We start from the raw sequence: 19,497 nt of genomic DNA on the forward strand, positions 1-19,497 counted from the left end.
CACTACTTTATATACAGTTAGCTAGTTTAGTCCAGTGGTTCCCAACCTAGGGGTGGGGCCCCTCCAAAGGGTCAGCAGATAAATCTGAGGGGTGGTGAGATGATTAATGGGAGAGGAAAGAAGAAAAAACAAAGTTCTGATACACAAATCTGTTTTCAGTTTTTGGACTTTTTCTCTAATCTTTGATTTTTGCTGAAATATTGGATCATTTGAACATTTATTGAAATGAAAGCATGTGAGAAGTTTAGAGGGAAAAATCACTATTTGGTGGAGCTGTTAACAACTCATAGACATGTGAAATGTGACCCCGACTACACACTGCTTTTTGTAAGACGTCAAAAAAGGTTGGAAACCACTGGTTTCATCTTTAACAATATGTTGTATTTTAAAAGCTTGTTATATTATCCATTGTGTCAAATCTTCAAAAGTAACTAAAGCTGTCATATAAATGTAGTGCAGGGCCGGCCCTGACTATGTTGGCGTCCTAGGAGAGATTTTAGATTGGAGTCCAAAAAAGTGCAAAGATCGTACCTCCAGCCCAGACAACGTCCTCTCAGTCCTCCGGGTGAAAAGGAAAGTGGGGGTCAAGGTGCTATTCAACGAGTGTTTGGTGGATGTCGGGTGAAAACTGACAACCAGTAAGGCTTCAAAAAATCAAACCAGATGAAAACGCAGACAGGTCAATGGGGAAAAATAAAGGAAACTAGATAGACGGAGCGCCCGCACACTGAATCAGAGCCCCTTTTCTTTATTTGCACTACATTTTTTGTATACTGAGGTTTTGTGGATGTGCACACAACTACTTTGTTTCATTGAAAAAGAAAGGAAAAATATTAAGAAGGTGTACAGGTGTGTATTTCCAAAAGCTGTATAGAAGCAATGGCACCTGTCATTAAGACGGCCCTCGGCGCCACTGGCTGCCCCGATGTAGTGGAGTAGAAAGTATAAAGTAGCATCACATGGAAATACTCAAGTAAAGTACGAGTACCTCAAAACTGAACTTAAATACAGTACTTGAGTAAATGTACTTAGTTACTTTCTACCACTGGCTGTAAGAGCCTTTAATGCAACTAATAAACCGTTATGTAGAGAAACGGTCACGTCTCACTGAATTATGTTTAGAAATTGTGTGTTAAGAGCACCATCGGAACTCATTTGTATAAAGGACAATAATTCAGTTTTGAGGATTGTTTTTATTCAGTATAAAGTCAGTACAGCTGAGGGGAATAACCCCGATGACGTCATAGTGATGTCATCTGGTTTATCTCTCTCCAGACCTGAATTCTGGAAATAAAAAAAACTACTTTAAAAATGAAAAGGCATCTGTATAAACACCAAAAACTAGAACATAAATGAAACCATTAGCAGGAAGATAATCCTCCCCCCTCCAGTTCTGTACAGATTAAGATTTCGGTTGCCCCCTGATGATTTACTGAAAACATCAAGCAAACAGCAGACAAACAGACACGACAAACTGAATTTCTGTTTCCATGTGTAAGTAGAAAGAGTGTGTTTGTGTGTGGGAGAAAATGTGTCTTTGTGTTGTGTGTCACCTGGCACAGCAGCTCCTCACCACTTCCTGTTCCACTTCAAGTCGACAGAGGAAGACGTACAGTTCGCCTCAGTCTTGTCAGTTCGTCCCTGGTGACTGCAACCAGTTTGAAGAAAACTCGTCCTTTTTTTTTTGGGGAAACCCGTTCGGGATGGAGCTCCAGACATGGATATGTGGCCTGCTGGTCCTCGCCTCTGTGTTTCCCCCGGCAGGTAAGACTCATCAAAACACGACACACAACTTTTCACAAACTATTTCACTTCACAGATGCTCTGACTTCCCTCTCATAGACCCTTTTCACGGCAGACATTTTGACTTGTCAAAGCAGGAGAAACAACACAGGTGGAATTAATAACATTAATGATGACTTTGTTCCAGTTAGTTGAGCCAGTTCCAGGGTTTACTGGTATTGTGCATGCTTCCTTATTGACATGGTTTACTGGGACAGTTAATGGAATGGAGCCATTGTTTGTGTTAATATTCACACCTGCTTTGCTTTTCCTGCTTTGAAAAGTCAAAATGTCTGCTGTCAAAAGGGTCTATTGCTTAAAATGAGTAAAAGCAGCTTCAGTTTGCGTTTTGTTAATCTTTTTATGGCATTTTTTACTTTTATAAGTTGCTTGTTGATGAAGAGAAATACGACACATTGGATTTGAATTTGATGAAAGACGTATATTTCCAAATGTAAGTCTCTGCCGGCACAAAGAAAACATATCTGTGTTTTAAACTCTGTGATTATGCCTTTTTTTAAATAATATCATAATAATCCAGTTGGTTTCAACAAGTGTATCGTGCACCAAAGAGGTTTTTTAATTGTTTTCTGAACCCACAACAGAGCTTGGAAGTAAACAAAAAAAAAACAAGTGATAAATAAATAAATAAATAAATCACCAAATGTAAGAGACGAGCAGACGTGGTTTTTGAGAGTAAACAAACCCGTCAGCATCTGTAAAGGTGTGTAATTCCCCTTGAGGACGTTCAAACAGAAGCTAAAAAAAACGGAAAAGTGAATGTCGACGCCAAATTCAAACTGTGAAGCGGCTTCTGGCAGCCATGTTGTTGTTGGTTCAGAATCAATCACACGTTTCATCTCTGTCAGTTTTTTTAAAGTTAAGTCATCTTTTTTTTTGATTCATCTGATTCATTTTGTGTGCAGAAAGTATAAATCAGTTAGTAGTTCAGCTAACTGTAGCAGCTGTTCAGTCGGTCAGCAACGTGTGGCTTTTAACACATCTGATTAGCACACAAGCTAACGGACGTGGCAGAGGCTAACATTAGCATCAACACAAAGAAAGAGGCATCACTCTCCGTGTTTTTGTCGATAAATAAGTTAAAATGAGTCTTTATGTTAGCTTATAGCAGCTATAGCTAACATCTTTTTTGCACTCAGGTTTTGATGCTATCGTACACTTCAGATGTTTTATGTTTTGACTGATGTTTTGTGAGTTTTTAATTCTCTGATCACCAAAAAACAATATTTTAATGCAGCATGTTTTATAGTTGGAATGACAAATAAACATGAACTTAAACTAAAGCTTGTTACTAACATTAGCTGGACATGCAGACTCAGAAATGTAAAACAAACAAACTTGGATGTCTGGAAACTTCACCAAATGCTACTTAAAGACCTGAAGTTTCATACTTTCACACATTCTACATAATGTATGTTGTCATGTCAGCAAAATATACAGCATTTGGCTCAATTAACACATTAATTGGTTTATCCATATTTTTATATTTGTAATATATCCAGAACCTCCTCTGGCATTGCTCTCGTGTTACGTTTTCATATACGTAACTTTTGTTAATCAAACTCCGGTTAGCTTACGGGCTACTATCATGTAGCATCTGACTTTTAAAGCCAATAAGAAGTTTGTGAAATGTTTTGTAAAAGCCAACGTTAGCTGAAATATGGCATAATGCTGGTAATAACAGACAGGAATCGCGTGCTCCAAATCCAAAATGGTCACAAGATGAACCAGTATTAACGGTCAGAACAGAACTGTAACCATTATAAACTCCAACTGGCGCAGGTTAAATGTTTTTGGTGGTTGTTTTTGTGTGTGTGTGTGTGTGATGTCCTGCAGCTTTAAAAACCAATTTAAAGTTTAGAGAATCAAAAGACGCGTTCACAGTTTATCAAGTGTGTCTTAAACCAACAGCAAGGAGCTCAAATGAACATTAACGCTGTTTTTCTTGCTGTAATCATTCCTCCTGTTCATACTGACCATTAGAAGATCCCTTCATAATGACCTTACAATGGAAGTGATGGAGGACAAAATCCACAGTCCTCCTTCTGTGCAAAAATGTATTTAAAAGTTTATCTGAAGCTAATATGAAGCTTCAGCGTCCAAATGAGTCAAATCAAGTAGATATCTTTCAACGTTACAGTCTTTTTAGTGCCAAAGTTCCTCTTTTTGTTACTATACTTCCACCGCAGAGACACAAAGAGAGAATTTGATGCTAAAAAGACTGTAAATGTGTCAGATATCTACTTGATATGACTAACTCAGACTGCTGAAGCTGAATAGAAGCTTCATCTTTTAATGTCCAGTATGAACAGGAGGAATGATTACAGCGAGGAAAACCTCTTTCACTGTTCATATAGACACCTAACTGCTGGTTTAACACACTGGAAACACTGGGAACTCGTCCTTTAAAGCCAGTTTGCTGGTTTCAGCTGAACTTTTCAGGCAAACAAATATAAAACAACATTTGTAGAAGTCAAAACACATCAAGTCTGGGAAAACTGGGTGAAAATGTTGGTAAAAGATAGTTTATAATTTGCGTTAAAGAAAATGTGGTTCATGAGGCGACAAAAGCAACAGAAGCTCTGAACACGGAGACCTCAGGACCGCAACATGATGGCCTCCATTTTAGAAACTTACAGCAGTGTTTCACTCGCTGCTGAGAGATGAAATGTGTTAAAGCTGAATTACAAAATCTCTGATCACTCGTATTAACGGCAAACTACAGATCATGAAGCTTCCTGAACATCAGACAGAGTTTTATAGATAAAACCCTTTAAAACAAAAACAGAAATGAAAATAATTTGACTCGCCTGCTCTGTTAAATCCATAAATCTACATGCTAATGATAAAACCAAACAAAAACTGAAATGCAGATTAAAATGAAGAGTGAAAATATTATAAATACAGTTTAAACTGCAGGAATAACTTTCAACACTTTGAAGATTGTCTTTGTTTTTTATCTAAATACGTCTTTTGCCACATAAATCTTTATTTAAACACATTTTGCTTCTGTGTTTCCTTAATAGTTGTCATCTCTCAGCGTGTTAAACATATTGTTAAAAACATTAATATTAATAAAGGGTAATAATGGTTAACTGACGCATATTCCTCTCTGTAAATGCTGTAGATTCAAACAGGGTGAGTGTGAGGTGGTTTTAGTATGATGGCTCTCTAGTTTTTATGGTTCACAGAGTGTATTAATGGCATATTAAAGTTATAAAAACAGCATTAAACTGAGAATAACTCCAGAAATGACCCCCGATCATTAACACTACATTCGACATGAAAGGTCCTCCGTACTCCTCGTCCTCCTAAAACACATTTGAAATCAAGTTTTCAGGCGTTTTTTTAAGGTTTGCTCAACAAATAAAGTCAAATGATCACTTTTAAGGAGGCTTTGCATTAACTACGGAGACATTAATGAGTATTTAAATTATTTTAAGGACTAAATAGCATGTAGAGATAATTATAGTCAACTTTACTATTAATAACGCTTTGTTATTGACACCCAACTATCTTAAACAACACATAGCAACACTGTCTTTACTGTAAAATAAGTCTTATATTTCCGTTATTAACATGACCATACGAGGTGTAGCAGCTCTGTTATGTAGTCAAATGAAGAAATTGTATTGACCACAGAGAGAGAGAACCCCCCGTTCAGGAAGCAGCTCTGCGGTTTCTAGTTTAAGAGCTGAACCGTGTTTCCCAAACTGAGCTTCAGCCTCTTTGTGGTGATAATGTGTCAGAAGCTGCTGCGGTGAAAAAAAACAACAAAAAAAAAAACCGTACGCTTCGTTTGAGACGATAGTTTCACAGAACCACTCCTCACAGGTTGAAAAGAAAGCTTCAAAATAGAAAGAAAGAAGAAGAAGAAGAAGTGGCACCTCGTTGTTCACAGCAGATGTCTAATAAACGTTATAGCTGTGTGTATCTTTCATGAAAGGCAGAAAACATGGAGGCGAGACAGAGAGACAGAGAGACAGAGAGAGAGATGCGGTGTTGACAGAAGCTCGGTGGCAGCGACACGAGAGAGAAAAGAAACAGAAAGCTGAGGTGAAACAATTAAACGCAGAGGAGGCGGTGAGGTGTCCTGGATTATTTCCAGGTGTTCAGGAACAAACCGCTTCATCTGAAACCGCGCGAGCAAACTGACACCGAGCTGCAGCTTCTCAACGCTGTGACACATTTAACAGTTTCTCTAAATGATCTCTTTATTCCCAACAACAAGACATAAACACCATCTCCTTACAAAAGAGAGAAAAAGGTCCTGAACTTATATATGATGATATATATGATCTAAAGGGGAACCAGTACAGAACACTGGGAGGTCTGGTGTTATATCTGTACATCACCATGAGGCTGCTTTTTGCTTTGCGAGGAACAAACTTGATGATTTTCTCGTCATATGATCATCAGATAACATGTTTGGGATGTTGAAATCATCTGCTTGAGGACAAATTATGCAACATCTGAGCTGATAACGTTTATCTAATTGACGCCCAAAGATTACTCAATATCTAAAGCAGGAAGTAACAAGAAAATTAATGAGAAATAATATGTAATCAATAAAAAGCGGAGGAGGAAGATGAGATTAATACTAGCAAGTCAACAAAATGTGCAGTTAATAAACTCAGAGACTTCATCAAACAAACAAACAAACAAACTGCTGCTTAATGACGCCTTAATGTGAATTTTACGCCTTGGTTCAGGCTGGCGGGGCGAGTACGGTTGTCATGACAACAGTAAGCTCGGCTTCATAACCTTTTAGATTTTTAGGTGCAAAACTTTCACCAGGAAATTTTGCAAATGCTTTTTTTTTTTTTTTTTTTTTGTATTGTTGGTAAATGACCCCGGTATACCGGTATACGCAGGATGATAATCAACTCTACAGATGCATTGTGGGTAATATAGGCGGCAGGTTTTGACGAGGTAGAAGAACGTGTCTGTCCACAATTTCAGTTTGATTTGCGTCAAATTGAAGCAGAAAAACTAATTCAATCAAACTTTATTGGCACCTTTAATACAAGCTGAGCATAACTGAAAGTGTCTTTGTTAACACACAGGAGGGTAAATATCAGGAGACTGATGACACCAATGGACACCACCAGTAGAAAGACTTTAAAACGGTGAATAGACTGAGTTTATTGAGCCGACCTGCTTCTTAAAGCGCCACAATGTTTCTATGTTTAACGTCTGCAGCCGTCACCTGCAGACCGTCTGATCAGTGGACGAGCTGTGAACGGTGAGCCGCTCAGAGAGGACGGCACATAAAGAACATTTAGAAATACGGATGATTTCAGTTCCTCTGCAGATTTATCGAGCAGCAGCATCAACAAAGTTTTCCTTCTGCTTTTTGCTAAAAGAGAAGAAGCAGCGGACGTGACGTGACCTATAGTGAGTATAGTGTCTTATAGACATATACGAGAATGCAGAAATCAATGTGAACGCTAATAACCAGTGTAAAGGTCTCAGACAAAATGTCTCCACTTCCTGTCGCTGCTCTTGTGTATGTGTGTGTGTGTCTGGGGGGCGGGGGGGCAGGTGTCATGTCGTCCATCTTGATATACAGCGGGTGGTCGTGCAGCAGAAAAGAGAAGACGATGATGATGAAGATTATGTTGTAAATGTGATGACACAACGACACACCTTCATTTATTTCAGAAAGCAGCTTTTTTTCAGGGAGACTGAAGAAGAAAAGCAGTTTGAGCGTCATGTTGAGCTAACCTGCAGCTTCTCTAGACGGCCATTTTAAAACAGTAGCCGTGAGGTCACACCCTTTTTCTTTGGAAAGGAGGGGTGGGGGTGTTGAAAGGCATTGTGGGAAAGAGAAACTAGTAGGAGCCAGAAATAAATTACAGTAGAGCCTCTTAAGTTTTCAGTCTAATAAAGTCGACACCCTTCAGCTGATATTTACTGAAGACGACCGCAACCTTCAGCTTGAGGTTCATTCAGGAAGCCGTCGCTGCTCTCTGAGCTCCTCACGTCTCTTTGTCAAACACGTAAATAAGCAGTTTAATAACCTGCTTTACTGACACATAACAACTCATTTTATTGTTTCCACTTTCAACTTGTTTTAACTGTTTCCTGCTGTGATTATGCAGCAGAATCAGAAAAACACACACATGGAAAAAAAATTATATTTAAAAAAGATTCATCTGCATTTCTGAATGAATCAGTCTGAACACACACACACACACACACACACAGTATTATCTATCTCACGTCAGAGCAGTCACAACTAGTGTTTCCGTCTGGTCGCAGGTTACAGTAAACGTTGACTTTAATTTCACATTATAATATCAGCGGTTTGGTTCCAGTTACGTTTGGAAAATGTTTATTCACGTAAACGTCTGTAGATCCAGAAGAATCTGAGTCATGTCGTCTGTCGATTCCTCTTTTACTTTTATCTTTATTTGTTCCATCAGTCGACTGTGACGTCTTTAATCTGCAGAATCGCTGACAGTGACGTTGTGTCTCCTTATTGCTTTTTTTTAATTTGCTGATTATTTTTTCAACTAATCAATTAACTGCTCGCTCGTCACAGTCCAAGATGGCGTCTTCACGTCTTGTTTTGTCCGACCAACAGCCACAAACCAAAAGATATTCAGTTTGACCAGCAAATATTTAGCTTTTTACTTTGAAAAATGACGACTGATCATCCAAACGAACTCTTACAAAAGCCCCAAAAAAAACTTCAATGCTGTTAAAATAGTTACAGATGATTTTTCTTCTCGTGTTCTTTATAGTTTCTTTATATTATCAAACTGCAAATGAAAACTTTATTTCTTCAATTTTAACAATTAAAAAAGATTTCTATAAAAATCAACAGATCAGAGATGAATCAGTTTGTGGATCATTGTGTTTTAGATCAGCAACTGTTTTCACGATCAATAACTCTCCTGATTATTTTCTCTATTAATTATTTGATCCATAAAAACAGTGACGAAAGGTCCCAACAGTCCAAAACACAAAGATATTTAATGTAACTGTAAATTTAAGACAAAAGAAAAGCAGCAAATATTCACATTTAAACGCTGAAGCCGTCAAATGTTTGATATTTTTATTTGAACGTGACGCTCGCTGCCGACTGTCCAGCGGACCATGAACCAGAGCTTTCACCTCTCTGCTGTAACAACATGAGAGAGACTCAGACTGCAGCCTCGACGTTCACACACATAAACCTTACATTTGTTAGAGTGTTCATGAAGCTTCTATCTGTAAAAGTATAAAAAAGACTAAAAGATTCATCGCACCTTATTTTGAAAATATGATGCTGGTTTAGAAACAGACTGACGTTTGTGATGGAAACGTTTCTGAGCCGATGAATGGAAACAACCTTTGAAACTCTGCATCTGTGATGAGTCAGCGTATGAAGGATTATTAAAATTGTTTGGTTTTTTTTTTTAAATGTGATCAAGCTTTCCAGTCACGTCTCAGTGAATTACTGAAACATTCACAGCTGAAAGCTCCGGTTGAGTCAGTTTAGCTTCTGGTGATCAAACTTAAACAACAGTTTCAGTGGAAAGAAAGACTTGTTCTCTGTTTTAAGAGACAAACACACAAGACAAACATAAAATCAGTGAAATTAAACCAGAACAGAGCTGTGGAAGTCGACATTTCATATCACATTCACTTAGTGTCAGTATTTAATTCAATTTTCTACCTTTATTCATAGAGAAGCAGGTCAAAGAGCTTTAGATGACAACCAGCTGATAAAAAGACAAGATACAAATGTATAATTATTTGAGACTAAAGGTCACGAGACATAAAAATGACTAAAATATAAAAATAAAACCATCAAAACAGATAAAAATATGAAAATAACAGTAAAATAGATAAAAGACAATAACAAGTAACACTGATGAGAGACAGTAAAAACATCTGAAAACATATTTAAATTTTGTTCTTGTTTGTATAAATTTAGATAAAATGTTTATTTTTATATAGTTTTTATATATTGATGCGTCCGATGAGGGAAACAGAAGAGGAAAACCGTCTTTTAATGGATTGGATGGTAGAAGCTCTGATCGGGTCATAATCAGTGTTTTATAAAGTGGTTTCTACATGTTGTTAGTTTATCATACGGGGGGAAATAACATGTCGACTCCATTTACAATCTAAATAATGAAGGTAACAGTCGACGTCCCTGTTCGTTTATATTGTTTATTATTAATACGTCGGTCTGATGAGACGCCGCAGACACTTTTTATTCACATGTTAAATTTGGACACAAAACGTATCCTGACAGACTTTAAAAGAGATTTGATCATTTAATGCTGCTTAAAAAGCTTTTGTCATGTGAAGGAGGACGGCTGTTTACCACGCTCTGACATGTATCTGAACCATGTAAAATACTACCATTGTTAATACTCTTTTACTTATTACTACTACAACAACTATTAATACTGTTGTAGTACTGCGGTTCTATATAATATATATATATATATATATATATATATATATAAATGATTTACTGTATGTGTTTGATTATTAAATGGGTAACAGACGGTGTAAACGGCAGGAACAACGATGGAAACGTTTCTGACCGTGTTGTGTTTTATAATATATCAGAGTGATGTCGTTTGTTACACAAGCAGAAACTCATCAGATGAACAGAGACGAGGCGTCTAGATGAAGATAATTCGCTGCTGCCTTTCTTATCATCGGGCTCGGCCTTTGAATTCAGGGTGTTTGTACCGGACATGACTGTGTACGCGCTGATGTAAAGGTGCTAAAGTATGTGAGAGTGTGTGAGACTGTAAGTGTTTGTAGCATCTATTTGGAGGGTCGAAGGATATTTAGCTGATTTACTTTTGACAACTTTAAATGTCTTGTTTCCTTAAGTGTATGTGACGATAAAAAGTGTGAAAAAAGAAAAAAACTACCAGACAAATTAAAAATATAGTTCTGTATATATATATATATATATATATATATATATATGTGTGTGTGTCTGTGTGTCAATTCAGGCAGTGTTCGGACTGATGTGATGGTGAAACACCGAAGAGCTTCTTCTTCTTTTCTTTTTTTAGATGTAATTTTTTCATCCGTGCAACTTTTATTTAAACTCAGAGGAACACGTTACTTTATTTATTTTTATTTTTTTATAAGTGTGCCGTGTGTGTTTGCATCATTGCAACATCAGGTCACTTTATTCTAACTGTGACTGTGCGTGTCAAACCAGACACGCTCATAATTATCAGATTATGCAACTTTTCTCTGCCGTAAATATAAATAATCTTCACATGAGAAAAAGAAAACTTTAGTTCAAATGTTCGACTTTTTCTTTCAGTACATGTTTAGTTGTTTTCTCTTCATCTAAAGTGGTTAAAGAGGCAATTAGTTAAATAAAAGTAGTAATACTGTGATGTAAAAGTACTCTCCTGCATTCAAAATGCATTTAAAGTATCAAAAGTAGAATTATTCATTATGCAGAATGGTTATTCTATTATTCTGTATATAACTGGATTAATATTGTTGATATATTTACACATAAGCAGCATTTTAATGTTTCATCTTGAAGCTCATTTTTACTGGTTTAGTTTAATCTCTGAGATCAGATGAGCTGATCTGTCTGCATGTTTTAAGCTGAGTTGATCACGTGTGCATGAAACTCCTCTTCCTCGCTGCGTTCATCAGATTGTACGCCCACCCTGACCACACGCTCACACACACACACGCTCACACACACTGCTGATACTTCCTGTTTTGTTTATATCCGCTCTATCTCTGCTCTTATCTGACCGAGTGTACCAACGAGCCTCAAAACCTCGAAACACAAGATGATGAACTCATCTCCTAAAATAGTCATAAACTGTTATCCATCAGCAGTTGTCATGGCGACTTCACACCTCCGATGTGAGCTCAGTAGGTAGACGTCAGGTAACTTTCTGAACCAGGAGACGGGAAATTCTCCTGTTTGGTTGAAAAAATAAAGCTTCACTGATTTTAAACAGAAGTCAGAAGTTAAGACAGATGGTGGTTCGGGTTTGGTTTGGTCGTGCGGTTGAGACACTGAAGTTTCTCACAAGCCGAGACTGAGCTGAACTAGAACAACCGTCACGCTGGAAGGTACAGAAAACACAAGAGTCAGAAATGTGTTCAATCTGGTTTCACTAATGAATAAATTCTACAAAACATTTGAACTCATGTCAGGAACCAAACAGCCTGAAGAGCTTTCTGTAGTTTCTGATAAATGACTTAATCTACTTACTTACAAAGTACATTTACTCAGTTTAGAGGTACTTGTACTTTACTTGAGTATTTCCATGTGATGCTACTTTCTACATTTCAGAGGGAAATATTGTACTTTCTACTCCACTACATTTATTTGACAGCTTTAGTTACTTTTCAGATGAAGATTTGACACAATGGATAATATAACAAGCTTTTAAAATACAACACATTGTTAAAGATGAAACCAGTGGTTTCCAACCTTTTTGGCTTTTGCCGTCTTACAAAAAGCAGTGTGTAGTCGGGGTCACATTTCACATGTCTATGAGTTGTTAACAGTTCCACCAAATAGTGATTTTTCCCTCTAAACTTCTCACATGCTTTCATTTCAATAAATGTTCAAATGATCCAATATTATACTTATGTTCTTTTACTTCAGTAAAGGATCTGATGGTTACAGATGTGCTTTGGTGAACTCACATAAAAGACCGAAACAAAACTGAAGTCCTGATCTTTGACCCTGATACTCTGCAGTCAGCGATCAGGCAGAACCTCGGTGCCTTATCTTCATCTTCACCTCAGAAACAGCCAAACTCCGGTCTGTAGTATCAAGAAATGAAATGGAGATGTTAATACATGCCTTTATCTATCTTCCATACTCCGCTTACAAACTGTCCAAAACGCTGCTGCTAGACTTTTAACACGATCCAACAGATGGTCACATATAACTCCTATTTTAATCTCACTGCACTGGCTTCTAGTAAATTATAGAATTCATTTTAAAATGTTGGTGCTCACTTATAGCAGCCCTACATGGCTCCACAGTACATTAGTGACCCTCTGCACCCCTACACCACTAGTCGAGCTCTTAGATCCTCCACCCAGGGCTTTCTAAGTGGACCTCGTACACATTTTAAGACCCGGGGTGATAGTGCCTTCCAGTCAGCAGCCCCTAAGCTTTGGAATAGTCTTCCAACCAGCTGAAGGTCCTTGGATAATGTAGACTCCTTTTAAAAGCAGCTAAAAACCCATTTGTTCAGACAGGCATTTGGGTAGTATGAACTATGTGCTATTTTATCTTAGCTTCTCCGTTTTATCTGCTCTACTTGTGTATTTTATCTGGTGTCTTTGCTTTTCTTTATCCTGAATTTATTTTATTTTATTTTTATTTTATTTGTGAAGCACTTTATTTACTGTGAAGCACTTTGTAACTGGTGTTTGTGAAAGGTGCAATATAAATAAACGTTGCTTGCTTGCTTAAAAAACACAAAATGTAGTAATTATATATATAAATTACTACAATAAAATAAAATTAATTATAGTATTAATATAAAAGTAATTATGCAGTAAAATAACTGAAAATTTAACAAATAACAAGCGTTTCTGATGAACGTCGGCCAACAAAAGATTCTTTGTTAACGTGTTTCCAATGTCAGTGATTAAAGACAAAAACTTGTTCTGTGAATTTCTAGTGTGAACACACTTCAGACACCACGCTGTGTCTGAAACCCCAGAGGCAAAAAAGTGTGATTCATACGTTTTACATTATTTGCACCCTCGACTGAAGGAGAAAGTGTCTCTGTTCTTTGACTCAAACAACACTGTCCACCAGAGATAAATGCTGAGTGTGTATTCTCATTAATATCATCATACATGACCCTGACCTGTGACCTCTGACCCCCCTGCAGAGGCCTTGAACATGTACGACCCTCAGCTGTGTTACGTCCTGGACGGCTTCCTCGGTCTGTACGGCCTCATCATCACCGGCATGTTCATCAAGGAGAAGGTCCTCCGACACAAACACAAACACGATGCTTTACTGCTGATTCAACCTTCATATCAGGTCACATTTAAAGGAACATTTTCCACAATCTCACCTCCAGATTTCTTTGTTTTTCTTCATTTAGTTCTTCAAAACCAAAGCGAAGTCAACGGAGGAGAGTATCTACACCGTGAGTCTTCTACACTTTTGTCATAACAGCAGATATTTATTTATCACCTTAGTTGTTTTTCAGTGTGAATATTCTTGAAACTCATCACCTCTGAGCACTGAGCTGAACTGAAAATGTTCCCATCTGGTACAAACTCATCAGGACCATGTTTTAGCTTTTCACAAAGTCCAAACTAACAATTCTTTTCATTAATCAATTAGTCGTAAAATGTCAAAACATTTTTTAAAAAAGGGCGCCATGGTCTCCCAGAGTCAAAGGTTACATCTTCAGATGTCTAAGTTTGTGTGACCAACAGTCCAAAACCCAAAAATATTCAGTTTACAATGTAATTTATTGTTATTTTAACAGTATTAATAGACTATGTGGTAGTATGCACTATGGTTTATTAACTCTGTTGCCGCCGTCGTCTTTTCTTTAATTAATTTCTGTGTAATTGTGTGTGTTTGTGTTTAGGATCTGAAGGGTCAGGACACCGGTGCTTACGCTCCGCTGATGAGAGACGCTGAGAGAGGAAGAGTGAGTGTTACTGTGTTTATATGTAAATATATAATATATCTGCTGGTTCTACTGGAGGACCTACGAGGAACATGTGATCCTTCACTTTCAGTTAATGTGATTAGAAAAAAACGTTGCTTGGCAAACAAATCCTGAAGAACCTCAGACAACTCCTACAAGAGCTGTGATAAAATACATAAAGAACCCCTTTGAAATTAATTAAAAGAACCCGAGCAAACCTTAGAGAACCCAGAAGGATCCCTCAAAAAAGTCAAACAAACTTAGGACTAAAAACCCATTGACAGAACGCTGGTAGATCTCAAAGACAATAAAAGAACAATCCACAAAGAACCCTGAAAAAACAGGGACAACCTTGAAAGGTTTTGAAATGACCCCTTTGAACTTCAAAAAACCTTGAAAGGACCCAAAAAAACAGAGAACCCAAAAAACCTGCAAGAATCATGATGGATTAAACAATCAATGAAGAACTTTGAAAGAACCGTAGAATAAGCTGAATCACCAGGTTCTATAATTATCAGGTTCTCTGAAACAAACCTTGAAAGGGGAACACCTTAACAAACAATGAGGAACCAAAAAACAACCCTGCAACAACAACAGAAAAGTTGTGGAATTCCCCTAGAAAACCTGCATTAGTCTCTAAAGAAATGTCAAAAACAACAAAAGAACAGACCCTCAGGAACACTTCAGGTCCTCTAAAAGAACAGTAAAAAGCTCAGATCGTAGAACGAAACCCTTTATTACAAACAGTTCATTCGGATCATTTGGGAACCTCAGTTATATTGTTATTGTTATATTGTCTTTAACTATTTATGGATTAATTATTTACCAACTATTATAGGTTCTCTGAAAAGGAAAACAACAGGAGAAACTGAAAAGATCTCAAACAAACCCAGAAGAACCATCGAAATAACCTTGTTGAACCCTGAAAGATTCTTAAAGAACACAGAAACACTTAAATAGATCATTTCAGCCTTCGTCCTCCTTATCTGCTTATTCTAATCGGTTCTGTTTTGTTCCGTTCAACAGAACCGCCGGCCGGCTGACGATAACGCCACATACACGGTAACAAACATCCATTTTTTTAATGTGTTTGTTTTGAAAATGTTGTTTGACGGTTAATAACTTTAGAAACAAATATTAGTAATACCTGTTTGTAGTTGTATTAACACATAAAACGATTGTTGATTTAGATAAATAAAAATAATTATTCAATATTATTTATTATGTGATTCTTTTAAATATTCAGGACTTGAACAAACGTACAGAAAGTAGCTATAAGGAGCTTCCTGCTAGAAAAGAGGTGAGTGTTCATCAATATTATTCTTTACAATAATTATTTAAATATTAATCTGCACAAAACATACATTGAAATCAATTTAAAAAATGGAATTTCACATGTATAAAAAAAGTATACTCTCTTAATGGTGCAATATGGAAGAATTGTTGAATTCATACTTCATACTCCAAACCAGTTGGGGACGACATATCATCGACAGGCATCCATTATGTTACGCTACGTTAGCGCCAAATTAATAGTGCATTAGCAGCACTCTGTTAGCTAGCAAACTAGGTAACTAGGACTTTGACTTAGCATGATAGCAATATCAGTTCAGTGCTAACATTAAGCTAATGTTTGCTTGAATAAATCTAATCCTCTCATGTTGGACGGAGGGCAGACTGGAGACTTCAGTATAACGAGACAGGACGGGCCGAGGCTAGTCGGTTAGCATGCTAACTTCAGTAGATATCTCTGCAACACAATACACTGATGTCTTTGACATGACGTCAACACTGTTATTTCTTCACATTCTGTTGATAATTTTAGTTAAGTTTTGATTGTTTTAAACTGAAATTTGTACATAATTCTTACATATTGCACCTTTTAAAATATACTTTATCTATTTCAGTTCCCAGAATTGGCATTTTTAAAATCTATTTTGAATATTTATATTGAATTGTTGAACCACTCAAGTTGTTTTTGGTGTTTGTGTTTGCAGCGTCAGAGGAAGAACGAGCAGGTTTACCAGGTGAGTGGAAACTGAAAAGAAATTTTAAGTTTTGTGTATCAGTGAAATAATCAATATATCAGATTCATATTGTAACACGAGCTGATTGTTGGTTTATAAAATTCTTTTGCGTCTCTTTCAGGGTCTCAGCTCGGCCACCAGAGACACCTACGACTCGCTGCAGATGCAGCCGCTTCCTGCCCGCTAACTTCAGACTCGAAGGAAAACACACAAACGTCTGTTTTGAAGAAAATATTTGGCTCAAGTTTTTGTGTTACGATGACGAGACCGGTAACAGTTCGACCGTCTGTCTATTGTTTCGTAGATTTTTGTCTTTGAAGGTTTGTTGAGATCTGAACGCAGTCTAATCAAACCGTTGCATGCTGGGATTTGTATTTTATTGGATAGTCTGTTTTACTAAGTAGATTAATATTTGGATGTTTCCACAAGTGATCAATATCACATCATAACTCTGACTTTGGAAGAGTTCATGTCACTGAACAAACATCTGAGTTTAAATTTTTGTTATTTTTATTCGTCATCTTTCAAACACAGAAACAGTTTAAAAACATTTAAAAATACAGTAAAAAGAAAAACAATTAAACTGAATAATATAAAATAAATAAAAATAGAAAATAAAACACCTGAAATACAGTTACAGTGCAGTAAATAACAGAAATAGAACTGCAAAAAACGTCTCCTTTTAGTTTTAGTTGCTAAACAAACAAGTGACAAATCTTAAAAGTTGAATGTGCCTCAATTCTATCAGTTAAACATCCGTTCTGTCGGCTGTCGACTCTGCACCAAAAACTTGAGCTTCTCTGAACTTTTCTGTCCATCAAAACCAGACACGCCTCGTTTAACACGTTAAACGTTACGTGACCACCGCGGACGAGGCCTTGTGATGTCACACCTGTCACAAACGTGTCTTCTTAATCTGCCACAATATTTCAAAACAGAACTGAAACCTACAGAGCCTCCAAAACCCCAAAAGAGAATTTTTTTTTTTTTTTTTTTAAATTAGTGTGAACAAAGATTCACATCTTGCAAATCATGCTTACAACATAAGAACTTGTACGAACGTAATGAAAACTCGGTTGCACAAGATGAGGCTCTTGTATGAACAAGATATTATCTTGTGTGCAAAATTGACAAGATTTAAGTCTTGTTTGCACAAGTTACTACATCTTGTTGTGACAAGATATTAACATGCGAACAAGATTCAATTCTTACAACTCTTAAGTACAATTTAATAACTGGTATAAACAGGGTAATATATAGTGGAAGAGTAAAGCACACCAAGGGTTGTGGTGATGTGTTGACCACTGGAAGCAGCTTCAACAGTAGACCAACAATCATGATTGTCATCAAAATAAAAGAGAAATACACATGGAGCCTTTTTTCCTGCTTTAGAATAAACAAGATAATAACTTGTGTGAAAAAAATATTAACTTGCGTGCAAGATCTTGTTTATACAAGATATGTTGTGTGAACAGATTCAAATCTTGCACACAAGTTAATATCTTCTTCAAACAAGTTATTATCTTGTTTATTCTAAAGCAGGAAAAAAGGCTCCATGTGTATTTCTCTTTTATTTTGATGACTATCATGATTGTTGGTCTTGACCTACTTTTGACCTCCATTGGTCAACACCTCACTACAACCCTTGGTGTGCTTTACTTTTCCACTATATATTACCTTGTTTATACCAATTATTAAGTTTTACTTAAGAGTTGCAAGATTTGAATCTTGTTTGCAGAAGTTAATATCTTGTTTTTACAAGATTTTTTAACTTGCAAAATCCTGCAAATCATGCGCACAACTTCATAACTTGTAAGAACAAGATGAAAACTTGGTTGCACAAAATGTTGCTCTTGTAGAAGTCCTGAAGACAACATTTTGTGCAGCCAAGTTTTCATCTTGTTCTTACCAGTTATGAAGTTGTGCGCATGATTTGCAGGATTTTGCAAGTTAAAAAATCTTGTAAAAACAAGATATTAAGTTGTGCGAACAAGATAAAAAACATCTCTTCTTCAGGACTTTGGAGGCTCTGTTTTATCTGACAAATAATCATTAATAACAGCAGTGAGTCCCCTTTTATTCTGACGGTTTCATCACGAGCTCTTCCTTAAATGCAACACCGACGGTTGACCAGCAGATGGCGCCATTTTGACTGCATTAAATGTTTTCAGTCATTTTATAGCAGCTCATTAAAACATTTAATAACAAGGAGACACAGAAGAACATAAATCAACGTTCTGACTCTTGTAGTTAGATGTAAAATAAAAAGATCAATCTGGAGGTATAACAGCATCAAAGCTTCACTGTTTGTTGTATATATATCTGCTTTTAAGATGTATCATCGCCTTAAAAACGCTTCACTCAGTTTGAGTAAAATCTGGAGACAAACAGGAAAGCTTTGGGGGTTTTTTCAGCCATAATATTTTATGATAGAATTACATAAATGTGTTGTGCAGCTTTAAGCTTGTTTCTCTCCTGTTTAAAGTTTATTTTGGCTGTTGATTGCTTTGTTTTAATGATGTTGCTTCTAAAGTATTTTGACCAAAAAAAAAATACAGCAGTTTTCCTTTTAAATCTACTTTTTTATATATATTACGTTTGTTTTCATTAAGATAGTAGATCCTTAATATTAAAATATTTTCAGTTAATGTTTTTTATAAACCTGAACTGAAATAAAAATATTCAGTTATTTGTTCTGATATTTTCCTGAGAATGTGTGCATTTGTTGTGATGTTTGTGTATCAATATTTAGCTTTGTTGTATTACTTCTGTTTGCTCTGTAAAAGCTTCTCTAAGCTCATATCTGATAAAAAAAAAAAAAAAAAACGTTTTATAAAAATGTCTTAATAAATTCCAGTTAAAGCAGCTCAACACATGAAGCTTCAGCCTCTTGGTGGACAAAAACAAGATTTACTGCATTTTCATATATTTAATAATTCATTGAAAACATTCAGTTTCATGTTATTTGATATGTTTGATCCTCTTTATCACAAAGGAACTGAATCCCTTCATTTTTTACCTTA

At 36.4% G+C, this 19,497-nt stretch overlaps 1 protein-coding gene across 2 annotated transcripts; it reads left to right on the plus strand.

The window, feature by feature from the left end:
• Positions 1-1,559: 1,559 nt before the first annotated feature.
• Positions 1,560-18,703, plus strand: LOC137177494 (T-cell surface glycoprotein CD3 zeta chain-like). 2 transcript variants are annotated; one of them, XM_067583846.1, is made up of 8 exons: positions 1,560-1,764; positions 13,668-13,765; positions 13,887-13,931; positions 14,385-14,447; positions 15,474-15,509; positions 15,694-15,747; positions 16,445-16,474; positions 16,596-18,703. In XM_067583846.1, exons 1-8 carry the CDS (start codon positions 1,704-1,706, stop codon positions 16,659-16,661), a joined length of 453 nt encoding a protein of 150 aa, XP_067439947.1. In that variant the 5' UTR covers positions 1,560-1,703; the 3' UTR covers positions 16,662-18,703. The 2 variants fall into 2 exon arrangements, with proteins under 2 accessions (XP_067439947.1, XP_067439948.1); XM_067583847.1 differs by lacking the exon at positions 1,560-1,764 and adding an exon at positions 6,752-7,200.
• Positions 18,704-19,497: the final 794 nt, after the last annotated feature.

This window comes from Thunnus thynnus, chromosome 24 (genome assembly GCF_963924715.1).
Source record: "Thunnus thynnus chromosome 24, fThuThy2.1, whole genome shotgun sequence".
In the NCBI taxonomy this organism is placed as follows: Eukaryota; Metazoa; Chordata; class Actinopteri; order Scombriformes; family Scombridae; genus Thunnus; species Thunnus thynnus.